General features: G+C 40.0%; 1 protein-coding gene across 27 annotated transcripts in view; it reads left to right on the forward strand.

Moving 5' to 3' along the window:
- The window catches only part of tcf7 (transcription factor 7), an 83930-nt gene that overhangs the window by 54602 nt on the left and 5845 nt on the right, over window positions 1–23483 (forward strand). For 4 of the 27 annotated variants that reach the window (XM_074611983.1, XM_074611993.1, XM_074611994.1 and 1 more), the window contains exons 5-11: window positions 9560–9647; window positions 15225–15356; window positions 17005–17124; window positions 17529–17691; window positions 18089–18196; window positions 19385–19432; window positions 22504–22552. In XM_074611983.1, the coding sequence (XP_074468084.1) occupies window positions 9560–9647; window positions 15225–15356; window positions 17005–17124; window positions 17529–17691; window positions 18089–18196; window positions 19385–19432; window positions 22504–22552 (708 nt within the window). The remainder of the gene's footprint in view (window positions 1–9559; window positions 9648–15224; window positions 15357–17004; window positions 17125–17528; window positions 17692–18088; window positions 18197–19384; window positions 19433–22503; window positions 22553–23483) is intronic. The other 23 variants (XM_074612001.1, XM_074611988.1, XM_074612004.1 and 20 more) reach the window with 9 other exon arrangements.

The raw sequence follows: 23483 nt of genomic DNA on the forward strand, positions 1-23483 counted from the left end.
GAAACTTCAGAGAGTTTATAACGCGGCAGTTTTGACAGTGATGATGACGGGCGAAGAGAAAAGTGAGAAAACGGGAGGAGAGAAAGAGGATGATAGCAAAAGAAGAAAAAAAACTTGGAGTTGAACAAAAGTCTTTTCTTGGCTCTGATTCGATATTGGAGTGTGACCTCAGGCAATCTTCTGCCTGCTCCGTCTGGAAACCCCCGTTATCCTACAAAAACACTCCCTGTGTCTGGTCTAGACACTGTGTGTGTGTGTGTGTCTCTCTCTGTGTGTGTGTGTGTGTGTGTCCATGACTGACTCTAGCACAGTGACTCAGCCCTTAATGACAGACCGAACCACCTGCTTCTAACAAACCCTTACAGACACACTGCTGCTCTCACACCATCTCACCTGAATTCTGACGATATTTCCAGTCAGGAACATCATACACACACACACACACACACACACACACACACACTTACACTACCTTACCTCACTCCTCGTATCATTCGTCAGTTCCTCACAGGTAGGGCTTACCTCATCAGTGATGTCATTTTTCGGGCACACCTATCTACTCTTCTGCCCTCAAACTGTCCTCCTGCATCGCTGAGCTCAACGTGGATCAATAAAGTTTTATAGCTGTTGGCAGAAAATCAGAGGATTAAAGCTGAAGTATGATGAGATGTGTGATGAAAGCTGATCTGCGGCTCTTGAGCACTGGATCTCTGCAGTGAGTGCACTGGAAATGCATGATAAAACAAGCAGTAGCATGAGATTTAAAGAGGTTTTAGAAATGTAGTGTCCTGTATAACTGAAAAGCTGATGTTTTGGCCCATTTTTTTCATAGTTTTCATAGAAATAGGTACAGGTTTTTACAGGTTTGGAACACCAGTTTCCCAAACGTTTTGGCTTGTAACCCAGCAACGGTCAACAGACCTCGTCATGCATGCGTCTGCAAGTTGTGACCAGTTCAACCAAAGTCTGATTTTCCTTGCTATTTTCTTTATTTCTGAGTTCTGAAAAAGTTAAATGATCCATGAATGAATTCACAAGAAAAGAGAAAACATTCGAGAAAAGTCAGAAAATTAATTAGAATTCTGTATAGCAGAACATTTTTTTATTGCTATTCTCTCCTGTTAATTACCTCGGTGGCCAGTCGTAGTGACTCTACTGTTTGCTAACAGTATTAACTGATGATTTTCAGCCGAACGCGTCCGTGGTTGCTTGTAGTAACTTACGTAAATGTTCGGTGTCGATAATAAACACAGATGAGTATGTATTTAAAATGGATTAAAGTCAAATTGAAGGCTTTTACGAGGACACAGCTGACGCCACTACGAGCAACCAAGGTGCATTTGTCTAAGAGTCACGAGTTAAACAGTTAGCAGACACTTTGTACGTGTTGTGTTTGTGATGCCAACCGATTAATGATGTTGACTTTGTGGTCATTAGGTCAGGCCTAGTTAGAGCAACTAACATTATATTTCGCAATAATGCCAGGCAGCTGAGAACTGCTCGGGTTCTTCCCGAACTACTACTACTTCCACTACTTAGGACAGCTTGCATTCAAATGTGTGCAGTATTGTAGGGAGACGCCACCGCAGTCATAGCGACTAAGTTACTTCTGGTATTTCCCCGGCTTCGTATATAGAGAGCGGTCTATCAGGGGCCTGTTTTATGCAGTCATGCTTTTGCTGTGATTGATCGTTCCGAGGTTGAAGAGAGCATACGGTGGCCTGCGGGGACAAAGTCTGAGAACAGGCAGACGCCAAACACTCAGCTGAGGCATTAAAAAAATTGATTCATGCTTTATGTGAGGCTATCTAATGGTAGTATGCAACATTTATGTACCTTGATGAACACACTTCTTTTCTGTCTTTCTAATGAAATGAATGAGTTACTCAAAACCAGCCAGTGTTGATCAGTCTATTTGGTTGCAGTATGTGCACATGCACTTTAAATCAGTGCAGGTTTATGCCAACCAATATCAAACCTGCATTTATTTAGATTAACCCAGGCAAATTTGTAATATCAGTGCTTCCCTGCCAAACGTTTGTCATCATATGATCTGCTTTTAATATTAACACTCCACCATGTTTGTTTGTACAAGAAGCATGAATCAGGCTTTAGACTATTAAAGCAGCAAGACCTGTTCCACGTGGCACTTAGTGTTATCTTACTATCTGTGCATACTTTCATTATGTTAAGCGTGTCATATGCCTCTTTTCATATAGCATCTCTCACCATCTAATCACTCCATCTTAACACTCATAGTTGGTGTAGAAAAATATTGCCAGAATTTTTGGTAATTGTTTTTAGTTTCATTATAATTTTTGCATATCTGGCATTAGCTTTTGTCAAGCAGCCAAGCAGTTTCTGTCTTCTGATAACAAAAATGATGGATGTGGTTGGTGAAATTTCAAGTCCGTACTTGTGAAGATTCAAAATAGTTTGTTTTATTGGCTGTGATTTCCGCTCATAAACTTCTCTGTTCAGTTGCAGGAATATAATTGTAATGTTTTTTTTTTTTTAATAGATGCAAATCATTTTGAACTGACACTGTTTTGATTGTTCATTGTCTTTGAACAAATGCCAAATTATAGTTCTACATATCCTCAGGGTTCACCTTTTTATTTATCTCCTCTAATCATTTGATCTCTTGTAATTTCTCTGCTCTGCCAGTTTCTTTCTCTCTCACTCTCCAGGCCTATAATTACACCGCTCATGCATGACTTGCATGTAAAGGTTGAAATCAAAGATGAGATTCTTCTTTTTATATCTTTTTTTGTGGCCTTTTGTGTCCCTCTTTCTACACACTAGTGATGTGTGAAATACCACCATGATAGACCATCAGTGTAGAAGTTCATTATTTAACTGCTGTTACTCTTCATTCAGAGGCGTCATGTTGTCATTATGTTGGTGACAACCAATATGATGTTCCTGTGAACTCAGCTCACTTTAGATGACAGCCGCTTACTATAATAATCATGCATTGTTTGTGAACAAGTAGTCTTTTTTCGTGTCTGCTCAAAGTTGACACCTCTCTTCCTTTAACCTCCTTTGAGGTGCGTTGAGCTCTCACTTTATTCTCACTGCACACGTTACTTCCTGTGTTGTTTCCATCAATCTGTTTTCACTGTTGCTGCCTACTGGATGACCTCTTACGTCGGTGCTCTATCTGTATATTGTAACACCTCTCCCTCTTAGCATGTTGCATCTGATATACGGTATCAGACATAAATATCTTTCACTTTTGGCTGTTCAAAATTGTCTGTTGGAAGTACAGATGGCAGATCGGTTTCACCTTTTCAAGCATCGGAAGCAACACATTAATCCAGCCCAGTGAAAATATATTTGCAGAAGTTTTGGTAGATAAATATTTTCCTAATCCCGGTTCTAAATTTAGCTGCAGTGCAGTTTCAAAACATGACAGTGGAGGTACAGACTTTAATCCTCATCTCTTCACACCGACACTGCAAGAGACTTAAATAAGCAACCCTGTCTCCTACAAAGTTACGTTGGGATACAACTAAACTGCATGACCAAAACGTATTTTCTCCAAGATTATGGTTGCCGTTTTAAACAGTTTTAAACATGTGATTAACGTTGTTAATGGAAACAAAAAGAGAACGCAACAAAACTACTGGGTTAGGCTTAGTTAAAAAACATCATGATCTGGCTTTAAATTACTTAAAAATAAAACGAAAATGAAAGAAATGCAGATGTTTCACACAGGACAGGAACACTGGTCTCCTGGGGGTAAGTGCAATGTTTGTTGATGTTTGTCCAGTCAGTTCAGTCATCTCTTCAGTCAACCTAACACCACATTCAGCGTGTGATTCAAAAAGTAAAAAGTAGACGTTTCCACTCGATCCAACACCGTCACATTGCTTTGACTGTTATCTCAGATATGACTGTTGCCTCGGACAATAGAGCATAAAATACAGAAAGAAAAAGAAATGAAATGTGTGTGCTCGCTGTCACACTTTTATGTGCAAAATGAACACAGATTAACACTTAGTGAAGTAGAGTGACGTATGGGCTGATTATATTACTGTACGTGTGAACAGGAGTGAGAAGTAACTAGCTGCAAACAGCTTCCGTTACTTGAGCTGAACTCTGGATTGTCACTGCTTTTCTCAGTATTTTAAAGTATTATTTAAAGAATAAAGCAGGCGACAAATTCATAAAAACACCAAAACAAACAATCAATTGATCCTACCTCCAAGTGTTGTCTGTGTGAAGCCTTATACAGTATATACTGTATCTTAAACCTCTGTGCCATAGAGCTCCATTGTCACATCAGTGAGCCACACTGTTGCACTGAGTAATGTAATGTTCTTTCATTACCATGAACACACACACTGTAGTTTATTTTGTTGTATTCAAACCCACATACACCGTCCTGCTGCTGTAAATACTCACTACAGCACCAAATGTGTATTAATCCGCAGCTGAAAATAGTCCCCAACAAATGCACTTTTTATTCCGGTTTAAGTGATGTTGATGCTAAAAAAAAATAAGGAAATTACTATTTTTATATATATTTATTTAAAAAAAATGTACATCTCAAGTAGGATTCAATGGGGCTGGTGCACCGAATGGCGGACTTATAAACTGAACAAAAATATAAATGCCACACATTTGTTTTCGCTCCCATTTTTCACAAGTTGAAATAAAAAATCTAAGACTTTTTCTATGGACACAAAGAGCGGATTCCTCTCAAATTTTGGTCACAAGTTTGTTGAAATACGTGTTAATGAGCACTTCTCCTTTGCCAAGGTAATCTATCCATCTGACAGGTGCGGCATATCAAGATGCTGATTAAACAGCATGATTATTACACGGGTGTGCCTTGGGATGGTCACATCAGAAAAGTGCTCATTAATGTGGATTTTAACAAATTTGTGACAAAAATTTGAGAGATATAAGCCTACTCTGTGCATAGAAAAAAGTCTTAGATCTTTTATTTCAACTTGAGAAAAATGGGAGCGAAAACAAAGTGTATTCTATATTTTGTTCGGTGTACATTGTTGGTTTTGTTTGTTTTCATGGGATTTGTTATAGAATAATGGCCTCATCTTTTGAGTGTTTTTTTATTTTTATTTTGAATACGTTACAGTTTTCAATTGAGTTTCATTTCTATGCTAAACATTGCTTTAAACCATAGCTCTTGCTATTACAGTTGTGTTAAAGTAACTACTTTCTGAAGTAATGTGGTACCCTTTAACTATTAGAGAAAACCAAAAAAGTACCCTATGTTTACTCTTCAGATGACCGATAGTGAGAGTGTGAGTCGGTCTGCTTAAAAACAGCATGAAGAAAAAGGGAAACTGTATTGGAAATGAAATGTGCTGAATAATAACAAAAGATATTAAGAGTCATGTGAGACATGTCTTTTATAATCTGTAGTTTTACACTGTAAAAAACGGACTTTTGCTATTACTGTGACTTTTGATGTTTGCTCTTCACAAAAGTAACCTGTTCCTGTACTTGACTAAAATTTGTCAGCACTCACTCTAGCCTTTACTGTAACAAATACACTACAGAGTTTCTCTGGTCTTGGGCTCTTTTATGTACACCACACAGGCTGCATGTCAAGTCATTTAAAGGCTCAGATGCTGCAGCACTTTCACTCTCAGTGGTTAGAATCACCACAGCACATTATCAGTGCAGGAATACTATTTTCAGCTCCTCCAGTCTCGGTTTTAACGTGCACACGTTCCGATAGCGAGCTCACGCAGAGTCGGGTTTGACTCAAATGGTTTCCCTTTTAAGTTGTTTCCCGAGACGTTGACATGGAGACCGTGAGATAGTTGCTTTAGCTGTCATTAGACGGCCGCTTTAAAAGGGGCATTCCAAAGAAAACTGCCCCATTACTGCTGCTAATCTTCCCCTTCAGGTTTCCCAACAACAAACAGGGTTGCAAAAAAAACGTTACCTAGGGAAACCCGCGTCATGTTTCCATCACATTTAAGGGTGACAGGTTTAACAGTCAAAATAAAACTCATGTTTAGGATTTCTGTTTTGATGTTAGCCATGCAGTCATTTCAGGGAACACGTGGGATTTGGAAAAAGGATGCAAAGTTCACCGTCTCCGTATCAAAACAAGTGTTAACAGTCATCGTTATTAATGCTGTTATTCATCACTAACATCTATTATAAATGCTTTAATGGGGCAATCTGTTGAGTTCATCTAAAGCGATTTACTTTCACTTTTATCTTGTTTCAATATTAACACAGACAGAAAAATCTATACTAGCCTGAGGGCACATTCAGCCTGATGATGATAGCCCTCTGGCAAAACAACGAAATAGCCTACAGTGCGTTGGTGTGTGGGAGTATGTTGAAGTGCAGAGGCAAAGATACTGCACTGCTGTTTTATACTTAATCACTGAGGCAGGACAACACCTCTTTTAATGCGTTTCAATGCTTGCAAGGTAAACTGTACAAGTAGCGTATCGCTACAAGCTGCAAGATGTTCTACCGAGAGTTGAGTGTTTTTCCCCCATTCTGTATTTCCGTCTCAAATTTTTCTTGATTTGATATCCTCAGCATGGGACTCCCCTGAAAATGTAACGATCATATGGGTGTATGTTAATGGCCACCAGCTATAAAACTTTGATTCTGAGAAACTCCTACAATACCCACAGTAGGGCGGGACAGTATGACGATGTATATCGCTAAAATGATATAAAAATGTCTATCGTATATATTTTTCTATATCGTTTATATCGTGATATAGGCAAAGCTCATATTTGTTTCTTTTTTTTTCTTAAAATGAGAAAATACTCTTCATTTGTCAAGTATTTAATTCACACAGGAGTATACAAAAACAGACTTTACCATGTGGTTATTTCATATCGACTATTTATTTATCGAGTTACCAGAAAACATGCTATACTGTGAAAAATATATTGTTATCCAGATATGAAATTATCTATAATGGGATAGATGATTTTGGCCATATCGCCCAGCCTTACCCATGAGCCTCAGCCACAGTTGCTACGGAGAAGAAGCCAGTCAGAGGAGTGAATCAGAGCGGTGGAGAATTCAAAACTCTTCGTTGTTGAACTGTAGTTTCTGAATTCAAATTTTAATTACTTTATATTGCAGATTGTTTTCAGGTTTCTCTACAGAATAATGCACGTAAAATAACATAATAATTAGTAATTGGATGTTTCTTGCAGAAATGCACCCTGGGAGTTGTAGTTAATCAGGCTTGTACCTTTTAAACTTTGTATTAAAGTATTCTTGTGATTATTTGAGTCCAGTAATACTATCTATGGGAAAAATAAATGGCACATCACAACTCTATAGACACAGAAATTTAGGCACTTATTTGATTGTGGATGTAGCACTAAGTTGAGTCAGGATCAAAACTTTATAACCAAAAGTCTTCGTTGTTGTTGTTTTTTGTATGAGTTTGTTTGTTTGCTTCGGCGCCCCACTGCAACCAAGCAGCGCTCTCATGGAAATAAATGAAGAGTCTGTGTTTGGTCACGCAGTGTTGTCAGTCTGAACACAGCCTGAGGGTAACCCTGTGTTTATGATAAGTGGAATTTACCCTGAGAAAGACCTCTATATGTTGAACTTTGTTTATTTGACACAAGCTGCTGAGAAAACTCCTCCGTGATGGAACGGTGACACATGCAGACCTGTGATGGGAAGATGTTACTGCAAGCCAAAAGTCCCATGTCCCTATTTTAGTACTCTCTTATCTCTTTTTAAACACAGTCATCACATGTCTATAGAGTCATAGTAATGTCTACAGAGGTTGTGTAGGTGGAAGTCCTCAGCTGGTTCTGTGTGTCTGATGAACATGCTCTTGGTGACTTAGAACTGACTTTTAGCCTGTTAATTTACACATAATATCAAGTCGGCAAACTGTTACTGTCTCGTAAACAAATTGGATTCATGCACTTCCAATAACATTTTTAAATATTAATTGTTTTTCTCAATTAGCCTGCTACGTCACTGGGTATTTCATTTAAAAATTATAGCCTTACTAAATCTTCTAAAGCTTCAACTTGAGTGTTTTTGGAGGACTGAAGACTTAATTTGTTCACACAAGCAACATTATTAAAATAGTAAATCAACCTGGTCTCACGAGAAGTCGTACAAATAGCACAACATTACAGGCACATTCCTTGTGTCATGAGGACGCATTTTAGCCGTGTCATTTGTACGCCTCTTTTCGTGTGTCATTTGTACACCACGCAACAAAACTACGGTAACGTCCGCTGTTAGGTTTAGGCAACAAAACCACTACGTCATGGTTGGGCTTAAAACAAGTACGCAAACTAAGTAAAATACATACGGAAACAATGTAACAGAAGTATGTATTCAACCGGTCTCCTGGTTGAAAGTCCTGTCCTGTGACTCATACACCTCCCCTCCTGCCCGCCATAAGCTTAAGTCTTTCTCGCTTTTTATTCTACGTCACCAGCTTTGAGCGTAGCATATTCACGTGGATGCATTTACATTGGACTCAGTACAGACTACATGGCGTGCAAATGACACGTCAAAAGCAAGAAAGGGGTTTGTATTGCACGCTAAATGCCTGGCGCATTATCGTGGCATTCATACACCTTTTCGTGCGAAGGGAAGGAAAAGAGTTGAGGTCTGAGAACAGGAGTATGGGAAGGATGGAAAAGAGAGGTAAAAGGTAAAAGAGAGGTGAGAAGGACGTGGGGTAAAAGAGTCTGGGCAGTGGAAGGGCTGAGGGCAGTAAGAGAGGATGAGGGAGGAGAGGAGAAGGGCGGAAGGGCGTGGCGGGACAGACGGAGGGAGGGGAGGAAGGATCGCAGTGGTGAGACAGGTCGACTGACTCAGTCACATTCCTGTCGTCCAGATTTATGGTGGCTCGGGGTCCTGAAACAGGCCCGGAGCCGCGGCCAAATTACAGTCATCTAGAGCATTCCTCTGCTGCAAACACAGGTTAGCAGCCGGGCCGCGCTAAGTGCTAGGTGCTGCCTGTTGACAAATGACTTCCTTTGAAGGGCACAAAGAGAGAGACACACAGAGAGAGGCTGGATATTTACTGTGTGAGGGCAGAGAGACGAGCTGTCTGTGTTTCTTTTGTTGGAAAACATTTTTGCTAAAAGTAGAAATGAATAGTATGATTTGTTTGTGTGCATGTTTGGGTGGCGTGTCTGTGTGGGAACTTAACTTGTTTAGGATAAACCAGTGAAACCAACCGGCGACATCGGCTCCCAGTGGAGGGTCCCACACACACTCACACACACACACACACTGGGACAGGATGGGAACAGAAGTGTGTGTGTGTGATCTGTGTTAAGGGCATCTTTGTGTTTAATACCAGGTTCCCAGACTACTAATGGCACTAATAGCCCATCAGACCTGGGGTCAGGGCTGGGGGCCGCTGACCTCACCTAACCAGGGTGGATGTGTGTGTGATTAAAAGACAAGACAACATTTATTTTATGTGTGTGTGTGTGTGTGTGTGTGTGTGTGCACTTACGATGTCTTTAGGGACAAAATGCAAAAGAGAAAAGAGTGATTACAATGATGTTAATATATGTGTGTGTGTGTGTGTGTGTGTGTCCTCCAGGCGTTCACAGGCACCAGTCCCAGGACCTCTCAGGGTACTACTCCCTCCCTCCAGGCGGCGTCGGCCAGATCACTCCCTCCATGGGTTGGTGAGTCTCACACACACACACACACACACACACACACACACACACACAAACACACATATCAGTACGTACTGTGACTCACTCAGTACTTTGTGTAAACACATAAAGGAATACACTAGGTCTGTCTCTTACACGATGAGAACTGAGAGCTGAAACTATATGTCGATTAAATGATTAGTTGATGGGGAGAAAATTTATCTGCAACTATTTTGGATAATTGAGTAATCATTTAAATTAAGTCAGTTCTATTTGCCCAATATCACAAAATACAGAAATTTGCCTCAGGGGGCTTTACAATCTGTACAACATACACCTTTTTACAATACAACCCTCTCATCGGATGAGGGAAAACTTAAAAAATAAGTCAATTTTTAATCAAAAACGCCTGAAATCTGCTGTCTCCAGCCTCTAAATGTGAAGATTTTCCTGGTTTTCTTCACTGTCTGTGACAGTAAACTGAATATCTTTGCTTTTTGGACTGTTGGTCGGACAAAACAAGGAATAAAAAATAAGTCAACTTGCACTTTTAAACTATTTTCTGGTATTTAATGACCAAACATTTGATCGATTAGTTGAGAAAATAAGTGTTTGTCCCATCTGTACAAACTTGCTTCTGCTGTTTAGTCCAAACTCTGGTGTTTTTCTGCACCATTAACCCATATCTAATATAACCCCTAACCCTCAAACGTTCATTTTCCCCAAAACAAAAAAGCTTTCTGTTAATCTTCACAACTCACCTCTACCTTCTCAAACACCATCATCATCATTATCATCATCTTCTCCCCAGTATTACACATCCACACACACACACACACACACTCTGACCTAGGTCAGTGTTACATACATCACTGTCTCACCTGGTGTCAACGTAGCTAACCCAAGGCCCCCGTTGGCGTGGAAACCTCCTCCTTTGATCCTCCGTGTTTAGGACTCTTTACTTCAACTTGTAACCGTTGGTCAAAACAAAAGGAATGTGGACGACTGCAAAATTGAGAAGAAAATGTCAACCAAAATAGTGTTTAGCGAGTCCTCTGAGTGCGTGTTTTTACTGACTGAAATTGAGTTATCAATAAAGAGAAGAGAGCGTGGTTAAAAGCTGGATGTTGTTGCCAAGAAATCATCTTAGTAGAGGAAGAAAAAGTCATGTAATATCTTCAGATCTAGAATAACATACTATGTAGATTAGCAAAGTGTGCAAGTTTCATTTTTGGTGTTAAAATGAAATGAGGTAGTAAATGCAGTAGGGTTCAGGTAGATTCTGGCCTTACATAAACTAGCAAAGACCCCAAAATTGGCGTGTTTTTGGCTTTTATCCACTCCTTGTGTTTTGATTTTCCCAATAGTTCCTTATGGGGATGAAGCGGTAGCAGCGGTATAGAAGGCTCTGTAGTGTGGGACGTCTGAAACATCCACATCTGCTCCATATTTAGTCGTTTCATTTAGAGTTTTCATCGCTTCTGAGTCGACTGTGAGCTCGCGATGTCATGCTGGTTGATTGTGAACGTATAATGTCAGACTTCCATTGATTTATGGATCAACACAAATCCATTTATTACAACCTACAGTATGTGTGCCTGGACAAAATCCCCTGCAGGAGCAGTTAAAGGCTTACATCAAATGTCATGGAGATTTGGAACGGAAAGCTTAAAACTTTGTTTGTGCGTTTTGTACGCATACATGTGTGTTTATGTCTGTTTGTCATGTTTCTGTAGGACTAGCTGTCCGTCCCCAGACATTTCTCAAGTCTGTGATTTACAGCCGTTTTATCTTTTTCAGACACTTCACTATGGATTTTCACAAATATTATTAACAGCTAATCTCCTTTAACCCAGATTATCTGCTTGTTTTGGCCCCTTGTAGTGTGCTTCTTTGTTGAAGGAGGAGGAGGGGAGAGCAAAGAGAACGAGTGGCTAAATGTCAAACTGTTGTTTTCACTATTAGCCCGGTCTCCCCTCCTGTCCCTCCGTGACCACCTCCACATGTCCCCCGGGCCTGTTGGCTGGTCGGCTAGCTGCCTCGGACCAGGAGGGGGTCAGGAATTACGTGAGATGTGTTTTGTTGTTTGTAAGGATGCAGCTGCAGCGGCGGCCGCTGTGGCGGGAGCATGAGTCTCACAAACATGTTGCATTATTAAATACAGTGTGAAGCGAGAGCTGAAGGAGATGTTATAAAGCCTCTTTAACTTCTATCCACCAAAGCAGAGTGAGAGCGTAGCACAGCCTCCCCCCTGCCCCCTTAAGGAACGGTGGCCTGGATTGTGCTCGGAAAGAGGGTCGAAAAGGGTGGAAAGCTGTCCGTCAAAGAGAGGGGGAGGAGATGCGATATTGTTTGAATATGGGAATAACAGCATACATTTTCAGTAGGGCTGTCAATAGATTAAAATATTTAATTGTGATGAATCGAAAATGAATCACACATTTTTTATCTGTTTAAAAATGTACCTTAAAAGAGTACATGTCAAGTATTTAATACTCTTATCAACATGGGAGTGAGCAAATATGCTTGCTTTATGCAAATTTATTTATATATTTATTACTGGAAATCAATTAACAACACAAAACAATGACAAATATTGTCCAGAAGCCCTCACAGGTACTGCATTTAACATAAACAAATATGCTCAAATCATGACATGGCAAACTCAAGCCCATCAACAGCTGTCAGTGTGCTGACTTGACTATGACTTGGCCAAAACTGCATGTCATCATCATAAAGTGGGCATGTCAGTAAAGGGGAGACTCGTGGGTACCCATAGAACCCATTTTCATTCACATATCTTGAGGTCAGAGGTCAAGGGACCCCTTTTGAAAATGTCTATTCCAGTTTTTCCTCGCCTAAATGTACGGCTAGTTTGGAGCATTATTTAACCTCCTTCTCGACAAGCTAGTATGCTATGGTTGGTACCGATGTATTTTAGTTTCATATGATGTCAGTATCTTCACTCTGGCTTTAAAACTGAGTCCGCTACAACCTAAGAATCGCAAATTGCATTAATGCGTTAAAGAAATTAGTGGCGTTAAAGCAAATTTGCGTTAACGTGTTATTGTCGCGTTAACTTTGACAGCCCTGATTTTCAGATAATCTTACCTGGAGGACATTTTTTGTTGCACTCTGTGGTTCTCGCGAAAAGTGACAGAAATAGTTGTGTAACGAAAGAAAAAAACGACAAACAGTTACTGTTAAGCATGAAAGCTATTCCCCTTTGCCGTCATTTGCTGACATTTTCAACGTCATTACCTTGGACTCAGGTTGTAGGGATGTAACTACTTTGTTGTCACTTGGAGTCAAAGTGTAACGACGAAAATGCACGAGGCGCTGCAGCCAGCACAATGAGCAGGCCGCCTAGTATTTCATTTCATTCCCAGCATACCTCTGTCCAGCCATGCCTGTCACACGGGAGGCATTTTTCTCTTTGAGTGTGGTGTCACCGTCACTCAGGGGCTTTCGGTGTGTGTGTGTGACCTGTATGGTGGTTTATATGAGGGCTGGTGTTTGAAACATTGGATCAAAAATAAATCACACCGATTGATGGATTGTGAGATCTGGTGTTTTTGCAGCTTCCCGGTGAAATAACAAGCAGATTTGATAGTTTGAACTGCCTTTATCTGAGCTACCCTTGACCCATGTTGTAGTGTGACCTAATCCTGTTAAAACAGGATTACAGCATGAATGGTCCTCCAGGAGTAGAGTGCAGTGATCACTGAATCTCTTCCCAGCTCAAGGCCTCTGCTACTGGGCTTTACTGTACATGCAGCGCTGCCTCCTCCTGGGGCTAAAGGATGAGACGAGGAAGTGTGTGTGGTGATAATCACGATTTTAAAGGTGATTTAAATGCTAGATGTGGATTGGAGTGCGTGTGTGTGCATATGTTGAAAGGGGGGGATGGTTGTGTTGGCTCTCAGGAGGTAGAAGTGTGGTTTTCTACATATCAAAGGCTCTTGCTTACATCCCATCCCCACCCTCAACCTCCCGCGGTGTGTGAGTGTGTGTGTTTCTGTTCCCGGTAAGCCAAGTATTGACACACAGCTGTCAACAGTGCTGATCCAGACTCTCCACGGGGGGGATCACCGCGCATCACACGTCTACAATAGATACTTCTATAGGAGCATTAAACCACAAGACTCTTTATTTGTATGTAGTTATTTGTTTGCATATTACAAAAATATGCCAATGCAAAAGATAAATACACTTTTACACATATATTTATGCATATATATATAAAAAAAACTGTACAGGAGATGAGGGAAGCTGCAGGCTTGTCCAAAAGTCTCTCCTAAAACTCAAAGCAAGACAAACAAATTATATTAATTATAAATAATAAGGGATAGAACTAGAGCTGCAACGATTAATCGATTAGTTGTCACCTATTAAATTAATCGCCAGCTATTTTGATAATCGGTTGAGTGTTTTTTTTTTAAAGAGTAAAGTCTAAATTCTCTGATTCCAGCTTCTTAAATGTTAATATTTTATGGTTTCTTAACTCCATTATGACGGTAGACTGAATATCTTTGAGTTGTGGACAAAACAAGACATTTGAGGACGTCATCTTGAGCTTTGGGAAACACTGATGGACATTTTTCACAATTTTCTGACTTTTTATAAACCAAACAACTAATTGATCAATCAAGAAAATAATTGACAGATTAATGAAAATAAGCATTAGTTGCATGCCTAGATAGAACATTAAATACAAGACAAAAAAATAAGAAAGCAATATAAAGAAAATGAACTATTATTTCTCATTTCAGCTATGTAAGACTCAACATTAGAACTGGGAAGAAATTATTTTTTAAATGTTTTCAAAATGCAAACAGAGATGATTAATTAACAGGAGAGGTGGGAAGCTGAAGGTCTCTCCTAAAACTCACAGCAACACAAACAAATTATAAAATAATTATAATTAATAAGGGATATAATTAATTAGCTGTCAACTATTAAATTTATCGCCAACTATGTTGATAATCAATTAATCGTTGTGAGTAATTTTTTAAGAAAAAGTCAAAATTCCAGCTTCTTAAATGTGAATATTTTCTGGTTTCTTTACTCCTCTATGACAGTCAACTGAATATCTTTGAAATGTGGACAAAACAAGACATTTGAGGACATCATCTTGGGCTTTGGGAAACACTGATCGACATTTTTCTCCATTTTCTGACATTTTACAGACCAAACGACTAATCGAGAAAATAATTGACAGATTAATCGACAAAGAAAATAACAGTTAGTTGCAGCCCTAGATAGAACATTAATTACAGGACAAAAAATAGGGAAAAAATGTAAAGAAAATTCACTATTATTTCTGATTCCAGCTGTCTAAGAAATGTGTTTAAGATGTTTTCAAAATGCAAACAAAGATGATTAATTGTTTACAAAATGCAAGTTTAAATTCCCCGAAAGAATGCCTCTGTATCACAGTAGAGAGTTTATAAGTGTATCTGATTTTTATCTAAGTTAAATCAAGATTATAATAGAATTAAATTGACCTATTTAAAGGCTAAACATCCTCTCAGGGATGGACAAACTTTTACCTGTAAAGCTAAAGGGCACTACCGTCTCTCCCCCTCTGCTGTGCTGTGGCAGGCAGAGCCAGCCCGTCTACCCTGCCCTGTCCCCCTGTGGATACAGGCAGTCCTACCCATCCAACCTCTCCAGCGCCTCCTACTCCAGGTATCGTAGCCTGCTGGTCGGACCGAGCCAGGCCGATCCAAGAAAGTAAAAGCAAAATAAAACAACAAGCCTACGCTCTGCATCAACCAACTCCTGTTTATAGCACATTCAAAAACGCCTGAGCAGGAGTTTTTTCCATTCGCCATGTTCAGCTTCTGTGTCAGCTTTCATTGGGCAGCTGCTGTAAAAAGTCCTATTGGAGCCAGTGTGCTGTAAACAGGACGAGTTCGCTGTTTCGCCAAAACAAGCCGAGTCGAGGCAAACTGAGCTAGTCGCTGCTGCAGAATACAAACGGCTGACACAGAAACACACACTCTTAAAGACATTAACTGCTTTTTTCTTGCTTTTGCTATTTTCGTTTTTAAGCAAATATTGTGTGAGATCCTGTTATGCCGTCCCATGCAGCAAGCATTTTGTTTTTCAAGGACAGGAACAATAAAAACAAGAGTGTGACCCCGCTGTGAGTGTGTGAGAGCTACAATATCTTCACATTGTTCAGCCAGGTGTTTTTGGTTTTTCTGTATTTGCTTAAGCTGCGATTCTAATTTGACACATTTGATCCTGAACAATCTCACACATACTGCAAGTCGGTGTTTTTGCAACAGACAGATGCTTTCCCGCCACAGCGCTTTGCCGGTTCGTCAGGTTATCTCTCATTACACATACAAGGCCTCAGTCACACAGTAACCAGCCTCTCATATGGTTTGTTTTAGCCCTGTATCGTGTCACATAGGTGGGTATTTACACAGTGATTGTCAGTTTTTTAGAAAATCACAACAAGTTAAAAGCCAGATCATGAAACGTATGATCTGGATCTTCTATCACATCTTTTAACCTGGTGTGTTAAAGAGGGGGAAGAGGGGAAAAGAGGGGAAATGTATCCTCTGTTTTCACTATTTCCAAGCAGTAAGCATTACATAATTTGCTAAACTTAATTATGCTGGCATACTTATGTTATGTATTTCTGTTGCTACTAGTACCTGAATTTGACAAGCACAGTAAACCCCACCTATGAGCAGTTACAGGTTAAAGACAAACAAAATGAATACTTTTTGGTTATTATTTGACGCTTACTCAAGCAGCTGATGCTTATGCTGCTTCTTTGTCAGTCAGACTCTATGTTGCCCCTTTTTATCTCCATAGTGGTGCTGAAACAAACTTGTTTTTTGGAAACAAAATCCCCCAAAAATGACCTTCTTTTAGACTTAAATGAATATACTTGGATCATATTGTGGATGGTGAGATTATTCATTAAGATGTTTAGAAGTGCACCGACTACAAGACGAGCGTTAAAGAGGTGAAGGAGTATTTTCCTCGTCTCCTAACCTCTCACTCTGTGATGCTAGGACGCCCTCTAGTGGTGATAAATGCTTACATCTTTGCTGAAGAGATAAAAAGAAATCAAATCACACATTTTTTAAGCGCCATGCTCAACATGAACACCCTCCACCAGTTGTATATTTTTTTTTGAAGAGTCAATCAACCTATCTGTTCAGGAAGCCAAATTATTAAAAGATCAACCTAGAGGCTTTTCATGCTTTCAAGCTCATTGCTTACCAGAACTGACGCTCTTGCTTTGACGCTCCTAGTCCTCTTTGCACCCCGACTCAAAGCATTTCTCTGAACTAAAGCTTTTTGTTTTGTTTTACTCTCTGTCTGTCTTCCTCCACCTTTTTTCTTTCACCTCCACCAGGTTCCCTCACTCTCTGATGCTGGGCCCAGGAGGCATGCATCCTACAGGGATCCCCCACCCAGCCATAGTGCCCCCTTCAGGCAAACAGGAGCACGATCACTATGACAGGGGCATGTATGTGTAAGTATCGCCTTTTGGGTCATTTTGCTTCACTCTGTCACACTCCTCTCCTCATAACTGTTCTTCTCTCTAGCTCTTTAGTTTGTGTATTTTTGTACTAATTCATACTCTGTTTATATCACTACTCTTAAAGCACTTTTTTCCTGCAATGTTAGACTTTAATTTGAGACTGGAACTTACTACTATATTTATTAAGATGTCAAACTTCATTTTTTTATATTTGTATTGTTATGTTTCATGTAACCTACAGTATATGAGGAACACACTAAGTCTAACTTCTTGTATACACAAACCAAAACTGATTGTATTTCCATCTTCGTTCAAATTCCTTCACCCATCCTCGCCCCCTTCTCCTCCTCTTCCTCCTGCCACTCTCCTCCTCTTCCTCTCCCCCCCCCCCTTAGGAAGCAGCATGTGGAGGCCAAGCGGGAGAAGGAGCCCAAGAAGCCGGTCATCAAGAAACCCCTGAACGCCTTCATGCTCTACATGAAGGAGATGAGGGCGAAGGTCATCGCCGAGTGCACATTAAAGGAGAGCGCCGCCATCAACCAGATTCTGGGACGAAGGGTGAGGGATTCACGCACACGCATACACACACACACACACACACACACAAAGTGAACGCAGACTAATCCTGTTTCCAGGTCAGTTTGTAATTTCACACATGAGGAACATGAGAGGACTGTGGTAACGTGAACTCCGTTCCCCTCACATACTGGTGCTACTGACATCACTGAGTGGTGGTACTGGGATCCTGAACAATGATAAATCAGTAAAGTTAAAGCATTCGTACAGTTCAGAAGCAGATCATGCTGTATCGTACACCAATAGTCACCAATCACTCTCTAAAAATGTAATTGAATCGGCCCGCTGTACAGTACACAGTATGTGCAAATATGATAATGTGATCAAAATAGTAACAGTTCCTCTTGATTATTGTTGTTGTTTTGTTTTGCGTCTCCAGTGGCATGCACTGACCCGGGAGGAACAGGCCAAGTACTACGAGTTGGCCAGGAAAGAGAGACAACTCCACATGCAGCTCTACCCGACCTGGTCCGCCAGAGACAACTACGTGAGTACTTCTATTCTCACTCCTCATCTTTTTTCTCCTCTTCCTCCATACTCCATACAACTCTTCTGAGCTGATCTGAAAAAAAAAAAAAACATAACCAGGAGGATGAAAACGTTTTAAGTCGAGGAGGATCTCTCACTTTGTTATGGAGAAGGCATGATTTCTATACCTGGGCTGTAGAGGGAACCATCTCTAGAGTGAAGAAGTCATCTGGTTGTTTACAACACTGAGCTTGTAGAAACTAAATAGTGTTTTTAATGATGTAAAATATGTTATTACATTACCTTACAATTATTACTAACCAAAAAATATGTGCTTTTGTAATTATTATATCAATGTAAATAATTATAAACATGATCAGTTATACTTGTCATTATATGATATACATTATATATATTATATACTTGTTATTATACCTAAGAAATATCATTTTCCATTTATTCATCTCTCCTGGTGAGAAATGGAAAGAAAATGTTCCTCAAAGTAAGACATACAAGACAAATTAAATCGTAAAACTACAATGTTTGTGCTGCATATGGTGATTTTAAAATCACATTTTCACCTGGATTCTTCTATTATTGATTTTTTTAAATTGACTTTCAGACTTTTTTTTCAAGTATGAACACATAAACACCAATAAATTCCTTTCAAAATAAGAGTAAGAAAGCAATGACAGGTATTTATACTGTGATAAATTAATATATCATGCAGTATTTATTACATTAGTGAGCGGAAAGCTGCTTTTGAGAAATTATAAAATGTCAAAATCGTTAAAAAAGTACAAAACATTTGATGCAACAAACACCAGGAGCCAGTTCAGCCACTTGACTTCTTTCTCTCTGGTGTGATTCCCTGTAAATAAAAACAAAAATGACAAACAGGATCAATCAATAAACCAGAACTTGTTGAACTGGGTTTGATCATATTTTTTGTTCTCACCTCAGAGCTTCCTTTACTGGCTACTGTCTCAACAACCTGCATGATTATTGGCTCCCAGGCCTGTCAGTCAAGTCATAAAACATAACGACAGACTTTCATAGCATGAAATGATTAAAAATCGGTCTCCCAGAATACAAGAGGAAGTCAAAGCTGTGTGGTGCATGTGTTGTAGTCTAATGTTTTGGGGATGTGCTGTATCTGGGCTGCTGTGTGCCTCTGATCTGTCAGTTTGCTGTTGAACTCTTGCAGGAGGCGGGCCTTAGCGGGGTCGCAGGGGAAAAGAGTAAAGCTGATTGGGTAGGGACACGTCTTATGGTGGATTTATGCCTCTGTGGTGGGAAAATCTGTGAAGAGCTGCATGAAAGGGGTTGTGGGTATTCCTGTGCAAAGTTTGCATGCACCTTCCAAAAATCTTAATGACTCACACACATCAGCCCTCACAGACAAAACACGTAAGCTGCAAAAGCAGATCTGATTGGTCAGTTTTGAACACATTTCACCAAGTCTTGCACGTTGCTATGGTTATGACTACTAGTCAGTTAAACTGTAAATCACACAGAGGTATAAATCAACCCGTTTTGCTCAACTAACAGAGAGCAGGGCCGCATGGCTGGCCTCGCTGCCATAGTTTATGTTTTACTTTTGGGCATTTAAAATCTTGAATTGGGTTACTAGTAATGCTAAACACATGTTATGGTTACACAGAAACACAACTTTTGACACTTTTTATAGTCAGTAGTTTCTCTAATGATTACAGGTTTAAGTAAATCCTGTAACGTTTGAATGTTTTCTACCAGAAAACGATGAGGAAAATGTGTCATAATCAGGTGAAGTAAAGGCTTTGGTTGTAACAGAAGCTGCTTTTCAGTGACGTTAGATATACCTTGTCAGAGTGGTAACCTGTTTACGCTTCTCTCTGCTGTACTGTCTTGTTTCTCTATACCTGACTGAGCTGTAGACGGGCAGGCATGGCACACAAAGTCGTGGTGGCACTTTATTCGGGGCTGTGGTTTATAACACGTTCTATAACACCTGAACGAGTGCTTCATGTCACAAACATGCACACTGATTCAGTTCTAATGTCATTCTTCATTTGGTTTTTGGGTCTCTTTAATGCTGCAGCACAAGGCGATGCCACTTTATCGAGCAGATATTTCAAAATAAAAGTCCTAACCTTATCCGTAGAGAGTTATTTTTCTAAGCTCGCTGTTCATCCTCGTGATGTTGTGAATATGTTATAAACCAGAGCTCTAGTAAACTGCGATCATAGGTGTAGGAGCTATTGCTGTATGCATGGAGCTTTGAGCATTTTCTAAGCAGCTCAGCAAGGCCTAACACAGTGGATGCTGTTTGATTAGTTCATGTGGACAAATGTCATGACTTAGTACAACTGTAAATGTAAACATCATCTACACGTGGTAGCTTACTGACAGATACAGAGCTCGTTTTTACAGTATTCAACTATAGGGGCATTGGGCAGATAACTTTATACTGTATGTCAAACCTTTTTCCAATAATTTTTGATGACAGGAATGTGATCATTCTGCAGTTGTAAGGTGGACCCATCGTTAGAGTTGTTCCGATACCGATACCAGTATCTGAAATGCGTCCGATAGCGCCCAAAATTTGGGATTGGGTATCAGCGAGTAGTCCAGTCTATGCACCTATCCGATACCATAATTTAAAAACAATATCGTCCGATACCGTAAGTTCAGGTGTCGGGAAGGAAAAAATGGTATCGGAACACCTCTACTTATTGTTGCACTATATCATCACAACTCCACGAGTGTAAAGAAACCAAAAACGTAAATGATTTATCCAAAATATTCCTCTTAGGCGCACGGCAACAGAGTCTGATACGCTCAACAACAACTTGTGTAATGATGAACTCTACATACAGGCATTCAGGGCTTCTTGGCTGTTGCTTAAAATATTGTTTCATTTCAAGAAACCCCCTCACTCCCCCGTCACCCTCCACACACTGCTCTCCTTCTCAGGTTTAAAAAAACAAACAAAACAAAAAAAAAGCAGTCAGTGGACCTACTAGCAAAACAGGAAGCGAAGTTCCACATATCGCCCCCGCAGCTGTGGAGGGTTTCTCCTCCGAGTCCTAAAAAAACCTACACATTGTACATACAGAGACACACACACACACACACACACACACACACACACACACACACACACGTACGCCCACAGACACAGAGCTTCAGAGCGGTGCAGTTGCTAGAGGAGTTGTTGTAACCACATAGACAATGCTGACAGCGAGCCGAGGAGGGCAGACATCGAAGCGTAGGCGGTAGATCTCTGTGCCCACATCCTTCATCTCAACCCAAATATGAGGCCTCACTTCACCATCACCGGATCTGCGTGAACAACTCTGATGTTTACCTCAACAGTCACACATTACAATCAGACTGGAGATAATGAAAATTACTACAAAATACGAAGACGAGATTGTTGTGGATCCGAGGTGATCTGCAAACCTTTTTTAAGGTGTCGATCGTTTACTTTTTGTGCGACGACGCATCAGGTTTTTGCATGAAATCAATTTTACAATGACATTAGTGATGGAACGTTTGGATTTCTTTATCTTTTCTTGCTTTTTTTCTTGCTTTCGTAGAGCATTAAAGATGGTTGCCTGACCTGGTTGCTGCTTTTAACTTTGCACTTTTTTCATTTTACACGTCACATGAGGAATTTTTCACATGGTGCAGTTTGCTGTTGATAAAAAGAATACCGTTTTGGGACTGTATTTTATCATAAACTCTCACTGTCAATATCACTCTCAAAGAGGGATTGCACTCGAGGGTGATAAAGAAACATATTTGTTTATAACATAAGAGGAACCCAGAAAGTTTTTGTGGAAGTCTTTTCAGATAAAATCACATAGACTGAACAAAAATATAAACGCAACACTTTTGTTTTCCCACCTAGTTTCAGATTGAAGACTTTTTCTATGCACACAAAAGGCTTATTTCTCTCAAATTCTGGTCACAAGTTTGTTAAAGTCCGTGTTCCTTCTCCTTTCGCACACCTGTGTAACAATCATCCTGTTTAATCAGCATCTTGATAAGCCACACCTGTCACGTTAAGTCCTCACTAACACAGATTTTAACAATTTTGTGACCAGAATTTGAGAGAAATAAGCCTTTTTGTGTGAAGTCTTTTGTCATTTTTTTTCCATGTAGATATAAGAGAACAGCTGCACAATCCCACTATCTTTACAAATGATGGCTGATAACTAATCTGAGTATGAACCAAAAGATCTGGATTCATCAGCCTCAGTCAAAAGTCTGCAGCTCATTTCAACAGCTGAGCCTGTCTCATTTAATGTGGGGGGTTTTGTTTTGTTTTTTCTCCCGCAGGGCAAAAAGAAGAGGAGAAAAAGGGAGAAGCTTCAGGACTCCAATACAGGTAAACACATAAATATCTTCCTTTTTCTCTTGTCAGACAGACACAACGGCGCTACGGCCGGTGTCAACTCTGCAGTAGCTATTGGAGAGAATTCAGTTGAGCTTGAAGTTGCGTTGGCGTTCGTAGCACAACATCTTTGAGGCAGGATGTGTCTCTAACGTCAAACCACCCACCCACTCTGCTTTCCACCTAACCTGAATTATAAACATTTTAATCTCCGGTGTACAAAAAACTTTTTGTCCTGTTCTTAGTTGTCCAACTTTATTATGTCAGACATCATGATATTTTCCCCTTCCCCTTTACCATATTAGGCAATTATCGAAAAATATTTCCCCATCTCTTATCTCAACCAATTAAAACACACAGAAGTCCTCCACATGCAGTAGATCACTTACTCTACGTGAGCGCTCATGCGAACACTGTAGTAGCAAACAGCTTCAGCAGGTAGCGTTAAAAGTAAAAAGTTAAATTACACAAATCTTAAATGTCCTGCAGGCAACGCTGGTATTTCATGTAAGAGATTGGTAGAAAAATATGGATGTTGATAGATGTTAGAGTCATCTGATGGTGACGCATGAATGGTGCAATAATCTAATGCAAGTCCTGAACTAAAGCTATGATCCCATTTAAAAGTTACAGTGCAGCTGATGACAAATCTAGATATTAAGTCTGATTTTCAGCTAAATATCTGATGACGATTTCAATATTTTCTGATATCAGGCCCAAGTTCAGCCTCAAACAGAGAAGTAGTAACGTGCATTTCGGGATTTAAAGACTGCTGACCTCCTGAGATAAAGCATTTAATGACTGCGTCTTTGCAAGAAAGTGAAAACCTTTTTAAAACACTGTACTAACAGAGTGCCACAGCACGGCTGCCCTCTCTCTGTACGTCTTAACAGCTTGTTTCCAGGATGTCTGACTTGCTTGTTTA

This window comes from Sebastes fasciatus, chromosome 16 (genome assembly GCF_043250625.1).
Source record: "Sebastes fasciatus isolate fSebFas1 chromosome 16, fSebFas1.pri, whole genome shotgun sequence".
Lineage (NCBI taxonomy): Eukaryota > Metazoa > Chordata > Actinopteri > Perciformes > Sebastidae > Sebastes > Sebastes fasciatus.